This window comes from Giraffa tippelskirchi, chromosome 3, assembly GCF_054371585.1.
Source record: "Giraffa tippelskirchi isolate mGirTip1 chromosome 3, T2T-mGirTip1v1.2.pri, whole genome shotgun sequence".
Classification (NCBI taxonomy): Eukaryota; Metazoa; Chordata; class Mammalia; order Artiodactyla; family Giraffidae; genus Giraffa; species Giraffa tippelskirchi.
In genome coordinates, this window is record NC_137277.1 from 15,663,456 (window position 1) to 15,673,484 (window position 10,029).

General features: G+C 39.5%; 1 protein-coding gene across 3 annotated transcripts in view; it reads right to left on the minus strand.

Moving 5' to 3' along the window:
• The window catches only part of POLG2 (DNA polymerase gamma 2, accessory subunit), a 59,747-nt gene extending 51,683 nt beyond the window's left edge, over window positions 1–8,064 (minus strand). For all 3 annotated transcript variants that reach the window (XM_081576832.1, XM_081576831.1, XM_081576833.1), the window contains exons 1-5: window positions 7,428–8,064; window positions 2,932–3,058; window positions 2,712–2,817; window positions 1,735–1,908; window positions 191–331 (exon numbers count right to left, since the gene is read on the minus strand). In XM_081576832.1, the coding sequence (XP_081432958.1) occupies window positions 191–331; window positions 1,735–1,908; window positions 2,712–2,817; window positions 2,932–3,058; window positions 7,428–7,989 (1,110 nt within the window). In that variant the 5' untranslated portion in view covers window positions 7,990–8,064. The remainder of the gene's footprint in view (window positions 1–190; window positions 332–1,734; window positions 1,909–2,711; window positions 2,818–2,931; window positions 3,059–7,427) is intronic.
• Between the last annotated feature and the right edge of the window lie 1,965 nt (window positions 8,065–10,029).

Below are 10,029 nucleotides of genomic sequence, written 5' to 3' on the forward strand. Positions count from 1 at the left end.
CTAATTCTGCAAGAACTTGCTTATTATTCCTGTGGCAGCATTCTCTAAGAAACCTGAAAAATATTTCAATTACTTGCACTAAAAAAATTATTATTCAGAGTTTATGTTAGAAACCAAGTACGCTAACATAAAAAAGGGGAGAAACCTGTATTTTTAACTTCCCAAGGCTGTCTCTGAAATATCAAAGTACCTTTCTATGAAGATCTTTCTTTCTTGTAAAGGAGTTCTCTGTTAGCTGGAAAGAATCATAGAGGTAGGCCAGCATGCCTCGGTCTAGATCTCCATTTATAGATAAAACAGAAGGAACCACGTTTTTCCGCCCGTCTCGGCCCTCAATAGAAAAGTACAAAAATAAAGCATTATTTAGCAGAACTACCTCCTAAAATCATATTTTAGACTTACAGAATCAGAATACAAACTGATCAATAAATCTAGACAGAATGATGAAATTAATTTAAAAGTTATCATTTTGGCAACCCTCATAGTAATCATTGATTTGGGTAAGAAAGATGCTGTAACATCAGCAGGTCAAAATTTGGTGAGCAACAGGTTATTTTTACGTAAAGTATCTGCCCACAAAAGACTTATTAATTACTTGTCAATGAATAACCTCAAAATATTTATCAGCTTTACAACGGAGAAACCTGGTAGGCTCATCTTAATCAAGTGATAAAAGTTAGTATCACCAGTAACAAACTCCTATCACATGCCTCCTGATATGATGCACTGAGGAGAGGGTAGCACCATTGCTGTGGCATGCCTAGCAAAAAACACATGAAGGAAACTCCAATCAAGGGACGTTCTACAGAGCAACTGGCCTGTACTCTTCAAACATGTCAAGGTCATGAAAGACAGGAAAGATAAAAAGAATTGTTCATTTGAAGGGGACTAAGAACACCTGACAACTACTTGAAATACATGATCCTAGATTGGATCCTGGACCTATAAAGAGCTGCTGCTGCTGCTAAGTCGCTTCAGTCGTGCCCGACTCTGTGCGACCCCATAGACGGCAGCCCACCAGGCTCCCCCGTCCCTGGGATTCTCCAGGCAAGAACACTGGAGTGGGTTGCCATTTCCTTCTCCAATGCACGCAAGTGAAAAGGGAAAGTGAAGTCGCTCAGTCGTGTCCGACTCTCAGCGACCCCATGGACTGCAGCCTACCAGGCTCCTCCATCCATGGAATTTTCCAGGCAAGAGTACTGGAGTGGGGTGCCATTGCCTTCTCCACTATAAAGGGCAGATTGGAATAACTGGTTACATTTGAAGGGTTCTGTGGATTTGACAGTAATATCAGATTACCGTTCCTTTCCTGAGCATAATGACTGCACTGCAGTTATATAGGTGAGTCCTGGTAATACTTGAGAAATGCATACTGAAGTATTAAGAAGTCTTGGGCCAGCCACCGTGTCTACAGTTAATTCTCAAATGGTTCAGAAATGACCACAGGGTAGTCCAGTAGTTAAGAATCTGCCTTCTAATGCAGGGGACAAGGGTTCGACCCCTGGTCTGGGAACTAAGATTCCACAAAAGGTGGGGCAACTAAGTCTGTACACCACAACTAAGACCCGACACAGCCGAAAATTAATAAATAAAATTAAAAAAAAATAATAAAAGGTACAAGTCAAGTGGGTTTTTTAAAGGTACAAGTGGGTTTTTTTAAAATGTACATCTTAAAAATGATCATGGTTAGAGAATCTGGGTAAAGGATACATAGGAGCACAAGGGAAAACATACGTGTAATTGAGCCACACTTCCAGGATACATGTGCAAAAGTTCATGATCTCCTAGATTCCACAGGGTTTCTATTGGCTCCTTTCCCCAGGGAAAATTGTAGTAAAGTTTGTTTCCTTTTCGGCCTGCTTCATCCTGACACTCTCCACTGCTGAAGTTAGATGGACTCACAGCAAACTGGAAAGGAAGGTCTGTCTTATTAACTTATTAAAATAAACGTTAAAAAGTAAAGTTGTCTGCAGCAAACTGAATGAAATGGATCAAGTTTCATATAAGAACTGTTAATTTTAATCAAATGAGTGAATATACTGCTAAAATACTGTTTTTTAATCTGAAAGAATTACAGAGAATAACTGTGGATGCTATCTAGCTTTTCTGTGGTCACTTAAAAAGAAGGGAAGGAACCATGAACTTAGATACAGAAGAAAGTATCACATACCATTCTCATCCTTCCATAAACAGCCTGAGTATTTGTGATCATTTCATTTAGTTTAGTTGAGTATTTGGAGATTCTGAGAGTTAGAATAATAAGACAACAGCAAGACAAAAATGCTTACTTCAGCTTTTCTCTCTTAGGCTTACAGTGAAACCTGACTGTAAATTACAGGACCATTTGACTAATATGGAGAGTTCATGGAGGTTGCGAGGAAAAGCTAAAGCTGTAAGAGTGGGTAAGGGTCAAACTCTATAGCAGTCAGGAATGCCAGGCAAGAGAATTTGAGCTTTCTTTTGTTAAAGTCTTACCAACAAGTTTCTGACCAAAACATCAACAAATACCTTTACCAAAGTAACTTTGTCTTACAGAACAATGAAAATCATTACAAAGAGATTTTTTATATGTACTTGTTAATTTTTATAGCTGTCTCATAAATATAACATAGCTATATCAAATAAAATTTCATTTATTACAGAGAAGTATTACTTCTTACTTAGACAATTTGCCTATTCATTATTAAATTAAAGGTTAATTATTGTAGTACCTTTCTCCACCATAGGAGTCGATGACGTAACCAGAAATCAAGCCATTGGCTTGCAGTTCTTGCTGAAGTAAACCATACCAGAGAAGCTTCAGTCTTTTCACCGATTCTTTGAATATCAGAAATATAAGATAATCATTTATTTGAAAAATCATATAATCTATCCCAAAGTGAAAGTGACTGTTTAAACACAAGGCCAAGTTATTTGCCATTTTCTGTGTACCTTTTAATACCATCAGGTGTCTGCTTAGTATCAGAAACAGGGTGAAAACACACTCCAATCTGCGCAAGGCCAAAAGGTAGTCTCTTGTTTATCAGATCCAGGTAACTAACATAGTGCTCCAAGGCACCTGTTAAAAAATAAATCAGTCATTGTATAAATCTGTTTTATAAACCCAATCATTTTGGTCAATTTATAGACAAATTAATAATATAATGCTAACACAGCAGTAAGTATGGTAACATGGAGCTAAAGTAGATCTTAGTTGATTACCACTTAATTTCAAGTAGTGCTCTCCAACTTTTTAGTTTGAAGATTTTCAAATCTACAAGCAAGTTGAAAGAACAGTACAATAAATATCTGTAAATCCTTCACCTAGATTCACCAACTGTAAACATTTTGTCACATTTCTTTTTCTTGTTCACCACGAAACATTTCAGCAGGCACCTCCTAAAATTAAAAATATTCACTGTACATCTTTATTACACCATTAATCATGTCATGATTTCATCTAACATATGATCAATATTCTATTTTCTGTCACCCCAAATGCCATTTATTGCTGTCTTTTTCTCCCTAATTAAGGTTAATGCTCTGCCCTTTGATTAGGTTTCTTAAATCACTCTAAATCTAGACTATTTCTCTGACTTCTCCAATTTTGCTTTTAATAAGACTGACTTTTGATATGAGTACAGGCCAGTCACAGATTAATCTCAAATTAGACTTGTCTGAATGTTCCCTTATGATTTAATTTGGGTTAATCATTTTTAGCAAGAATACTACATAGTTGATATGTTATGTCTTATTGCATCCTAATAGGAGGAACCTAGTATCAAATGATCCCATTTCTAATGAAACCAGATTTAGATTAACTAGTTAAGGCAGTGAATATCCATTCCCCACTATTATCCTGCTCCCCAAGAATCCTCCACCCCATCTTTTAGAATTCATTGATGACCCCTGTTCGAATTATTATATCAAGGATTACAAAGGTAGTTTTCTATTCTAGCATTCCTTCTACATTTGTTGCACAGCTCCTATTAAAACATACTGTCTTCAACTCCTCTTTCTACCAAGAGCTTTAATTATTTTTTTCATTAACACTGTGGATTAGATTTTTATTTAATGTGTTCTCATCCATTACCATCAATATTTATTTTAATGTTCAATTTGTCCCAAACTTAGCCAGTGGGAATCTCCTTCAAGCCAGCATCTATGTCCTTTTAACATAAACTCACTCCTGCTCCTTGGAAGGAAAGCTATGACATACCTAGACAGTGTATTAAAAAGCAGAGACATCACTTTGCCAACAAAGTTCTGTATAGTATAGTCAAAGCTATGGTTTTTCCAGTAGTCACGTATGTACGTCAGAGTTGGACCATAAAGAAGGCTGAGTGCCAAAGAATTGATGCTTTTGGACTGTGGTGCTGGAGTGGACTCTTGAAGGTCCCTTGGACTGCAAGGAGATCAAAGCAGTCAATCCTAAAGGAAATCAACTCTAAACATTCATTGGAAGGACTGATGCTGAAGCTCCAATACTTTGGCCACCTAATGGGAAGAGCAGACTCAATGAAAAAAACCCTGATGCTGGAAAAGATTGAAGGCAAAAGAAGAAGGGGATGGTGAGATAGTGGGATGGCATCACTGACTCAACGGACATGAATCTGAGCAAATTCTGGGAGATAGTGAAGGACAGGGAAGCCTGGTGCACTGAAGTCCATGGGGTCGCAAAGAGTCGAACATAACTTAGCGACTGAACAACAACACTTATTCTTCTAGTAATTTTTTGCTTTCTAGCACCGTAAACTAACTGTGCCAATATTGTCCCTGCCCCAGACCTGGAATGAGCCATTTCTCCAAGTACTGGTTGCTTTTAGAAACTTAATTCTAAGTGTGCTCATTGTTATTGTCATTGTTTTTAGGCCTTTTCAATGAAGAAAGTTAGGAAATATGTATTTTTAAAATAAGTTCATACTGATAGTCAACTCATATTTTATATTACAAAGTTTATCCTTATCTGCTTTGTATCTTTTTTCTTACAGTGAAAATCTTGGTTCCTAATAAATCTATCCATGGGTCTATTTGCTCAGAGTTGGACACAACTGAGCAGGCATGCACAAAATATATGTAAAATACCTTCAGAACTATAATTCCAACATTTCTACTTAGAATAAATCAAAGTTCAAGATTTCTTACACTTAGATTATATCCCACTAAATGATACCACTGTGTTCAACAGTTACTTGAGATTTCCACTTCCCGTAATAATTGGCAAGCTTGTTGACAGGAAAAGCTTGGCCAAGAAACTTCAAAAAATCTGTTTAAAGACACAAGAGAGCTATCAAGGCAGTAAGGACTGAGGGTCCAAGATTTGGAGAGAAAGGAAGAGCGGAGAGGTGAACGCAACATTTAGTTGCTTTTCCAATCTGAAGTAGCACAGCTGAGAAGCTGAAACGCTGACATCGTATGGGGCTCAGAAGTATAAAAATTGTAGTCTGAAAGTCATAAGAAAGAGAGGCCCTGGCAAACACCCCAGCCTTTCACTAGGGACACCTAAAGGGTTGCCTTCTAGGGGTAAAGTGAAAGGAAGCTATCAATGAACTTTCCGGATAAATATATGCCCTAACTGCCTGCCCAAAGCAAAAGTAATCCCCCCCCGCTAGCCCACAGATAGACGAAAATGTCACCCAGAGCCCCAATTTATCTCTACAATTAACACACAAATTACTTAGAAAATCAAGAGAAAAGTCCAAATGAACAAAAGTCCAGAGTAACACAGATACTAGGAACAGACATAACTGAGTTATCAGACCAGACTTTAAAATGTGATCAATGTGTTCAAGAAAGTTGGTAAAAAGATCGGGGAAGTCTAACATATGTGTAACTAATCACATGACAGAAGAAAGAGAATAGGACAGTAGCGATCTTTGGAGATATAATGGCTGAGAATTTTTAAAAACCATTCATACTTAGTTCAGTTCAGTCGCTCAGTTGCGTCCGACTCTTTGTGACCTCATGGACTGCAGCACGCCAGGCCTCCCTGTCCATCACCAACTCCCGCAGTTCACTCAAACTCATGTCCATTGAGTCGGTGATGCCATCCAACCATCTCATCCTCTGTCGTCCCCTTCTCTCTCCTTCAATCTTTCCCAGCATCAGGGAAATGAGTCAGCTCTTCGCATTAGGTGGCCAAAGTATTCATACGCAGAGGCTACCACAACAGTTCAGACATGAAATAAAGAAGGCAAGGGCATGGGGCATAGAAAGATATGGCAAACTGGTACTTGAAAGCTAGAAGCACTAGACAACCAAAAGATTAGGCAAATGCATGGATTTAAGTTTCTTAAAGGAAAGAGAATGTCTGGCTCATCAATAATACTTTGATGAATCGAAGTCAGCTACGTCTCATTTTCTCATAGGGAAGAAAAAATTGATTTGTTTTGGGACATGGTAATGAAAAATGATTTAACTTCCCCAAAGTAAAACCATCATGAATAATTAAAGTAGTTCAAATCAAAATTGTCACATTTACTCAACAGTTTAAGTTTATCTTATTTTATTAAGGAAATCTTTAAAAGGTTATAATATAGGTACTAATTTTCAGAGACCATGGACATTGGTTGTTTCAAATTACTTCCTCGTACCGCTTAATAAAAAAATGGCAAGGGTAACACGTTGCAAAGATGAGATGCAGTGGTAGCCAAGTCTGTCCTATTAAAAAAAAAAATCTGATTTTTTTCCCTCAGGACCTCTACTATCATGTACTATTTAACTTTAAAGGTATACTGTGCCCTATAAAGTTCTGTGTATTCACTCAAGAATCACTTATAAAACTTGATCAGTCCTATTATTCTGCCAATTCAAAAATTACCTGAAGGGCTCTTCAAACAACAGATTATGTAGATCAGTTTTCGTAAGAAAAACTGAGGGAGGGCATTTTCTTGTTACTCTGGAAAAACGAGCTCTTTTTTTTTTTTAATTTGGCTATGCGGCATATGGGATCTTAGTTCCCTCACCCGGGATCAAAGCCACACTCCTGCACTGGAAGCTTGGAATCTTAACCACTCGACCACCAGGGGAAGTCCAAAACGAGCTCTTGATAAGTCTTTTGTGTGTATAAAAAAAAAAAAGGAAAGAAGAGTAACTGTGGAAATACTCGTTAGTATTTTAGTAACAATGAACCAATGATTCAAACAAGCGATTTAACTTAGGTCCTAATTCTAGGACTACACAATTGAACTCAAAAATACTAGGGTTGCCTTGGGAAACTGACAGTTTTACTAGATCCTTGAACCAGATTCTTCAAGAAACAATAACGATCCCATGAACCAGTTGTCTCCAAGGAAGCAAGACTGTCAATAAACCCAACTACGTCAAGAAGACAGATTCAGGTAATTTCCTTTACACGTGACTAAATGGCCAGTTGCAATTCGTGAAATCAAGCGATACTGCCTTTCCACCCCGACACCTATTTTGAAGCATGAAATCGTGAAGCATACCGTGAAGAAGGTTCTCCCGTAGTTTCCCAGAAGTGTTTAGTAAGTTCTCAAGAAATGCTACTAGCTGTTCCTTACTCAGCTCTTTGTCTTGCAAGATTTCGCGCAGCGTTTCTGCAGAAACTAACCTGAAGCCATTGTCCACGGGCAGCGAAAGACCTGGTTCATGATGGAGGGCGTCTACCGAGAAGACCTGCTCCCTGAACACCACCACCGAGGACCACCATTCGGCCGCCAAGTTCTTCCGCAACTCTATGCCCAAGGGTCCAAGGCCGGGGTGGCATCCGTTCAGAAGAGAATCTCGGCTAAGCTGCCGCTTGGTGCCACTGAGGAAACGTCTCTTCTGACAGATCTCTACCAGCGCCTCACTCCCGTCACCACCAGACTCGGGAGCTTCTCTCGGCTCGTTTCGGGGTAGCTCCCCCGGCGACCTCACGGGCCCTACGAAGGAGCCGGTCCCTTCCGACAACTGCTCCGGCTGCCTCCCATCTACTTGACTCCCAAACCCAGACAACAGGCACCGGCAGACTCTCTGGCAGGCTCTGATGGCTGGAGCAGAGCGCATCGCCCTCGGGTGTTAAAGAGCACAGTCTCCTACTAACTGGCAGATCCCTACAAACCGCCACAATAGTGCGAGCCCGGGGGTCCAACTGCGCAGGAACGACGGAAGTGAGCGTGAGCGGAGACCGGTCCCTCCCACGGAAGTACGTCACTACGTTCCGGCCGCCGCCGCCCCGTCCCTTTCGTCCAGGCGAATACAGGATTCCTCTTCTTTCAAGGTCTAATCTTTCCGACTGCTGTTCTTTTAATCCGTCCTCAGCACCGAGAGATCATTGCCACCTGCTTTTTACTATCCCGCTTTGCCAGCAGAATCAGCTTTACTTTCCTATTTGCTTTTGCCAAAATACCTAGGTGTTTTGCCAATTGCCATTTAAATACACATCTTATTTAAATGGTAATTTGCATTCTCCAAGTAGTGTTACCGAAAACAAACCTTAGTTCCCTTTTAAGGTTGTAGTCCTAAATGTTGAGACCCAGGCTTCTCGTTCATCTCTACTAAAAATGCTGTCGCCATCCTCCCTGCCCTCTCCTGTAACTGCGTGCGGAGCCGTGACGAGAAAGTATAGTCCCTTTACATATATTAAAAAGGAAGCCCTTAACCACCAGTACCCATACCCTGGAAACACTTAGAAACTGCTGAGAATGGCCCAGTAACGTTAAAAACTCTCCAGGTTAACGTGGAGGCACCAGACAACCAAGCACTGGTGTACACTTAAGTTGTTCTACCAGAGAGCCCTTCTTAAGGCCCTTCCAGAGCTTGTGACTTCTCATTTCCATTTAAAAAATACGAGCCCTTAAAAATACTGCCCAAATAGTGGGAAAGGAGTACAGCCCAGATAAAGAAAACGGTTGATTTCAAAACGCATCATAGTTCTACTTCCGACTTTCCTATAAGTAGCTAAGAAAAGACTAACCCAGGTGGAAGAACAAACTACTGTATTCTACTAGAATACCAGGAAAAGGCAGTTTATGGAGAGGATAGTCTAGCAACTGAGTTAAGAGAACACAGGAACAGTGAAAATTCATCACGTTAATGTGTGACAGGTTGAGAAAATTGTTCCATACAAGAACATGCAAAAGTCTTAAAAAAAAATCAGTGAAACAGTATATATGAAAGGCAACTGTATTAACAGCAAAGCTGGACAATATTAACGTGTTTTCCACTCCCAGAAAACACACACGAGACCTACAACGCAAATAAATAAAAGAGAGAATGGGGAGAAAAATCACATTTATTAAGACAACCACAGGCTGGACACAACACACATGCTAAAAAGTGGACTGTCTTTTTAAAATTTACTTCAAAGGTAGTTTGTTTTCCACAGCCCCACAACCATTCCAGTGTTTACAAATTAAAAGGCCCACGTTAGACATTGTAACAGTAATATGTAATAAATACTCCAACCTACCCCCAAAAGCTCCTTTTAAGTAAGAGTCATAATGAATGACTAATCATGCTATTGAAAACTAGAGGGTCAATCAGTTTTCAATGTCAGTCCTAAAAATACCATTCCTTGTTTTGTACCTGGAAAAATTCTAGTCTGTTTTACATTTTAGAGGTAAGGCATTAACACCAATTAAAGCCTCAATAACCATAATTTAAATGAAGTCTCATAAAAACCTATCCTCTCCTTGCAAACATGAGAAGACATTCAAATGAAGTATTAAGGTTGGTGAGACACAGTTAAACCTAAAGCTACCCACCAGATCTTTTCAGCAATAAACCCATGTTGACGCTAACAAAAGGACCTATGTATCATAGTCACTGTGCTTTGGGTAATGTGGCTTCCTCTAGGTTAACCATTAAATTTGAGGATTTCTTTCATGCTATTTTACATTTTGAAGTCCTCCAGTTTCCTTAATTACTGGAAATTCACGACTCCTAGTTTGACTAGTTAAGAGCCCCAGGAGGCCTATGAAGACTAGCCTTTCTGTACTACACCAGGCATGAGAACACAGGAAATGAATTCAATCTCAGCTTGTGGCCAACCATCTTCAAGGGTGGTCTTTCAACCTTAGTAATACAGCCAGAGCAGAAATATAA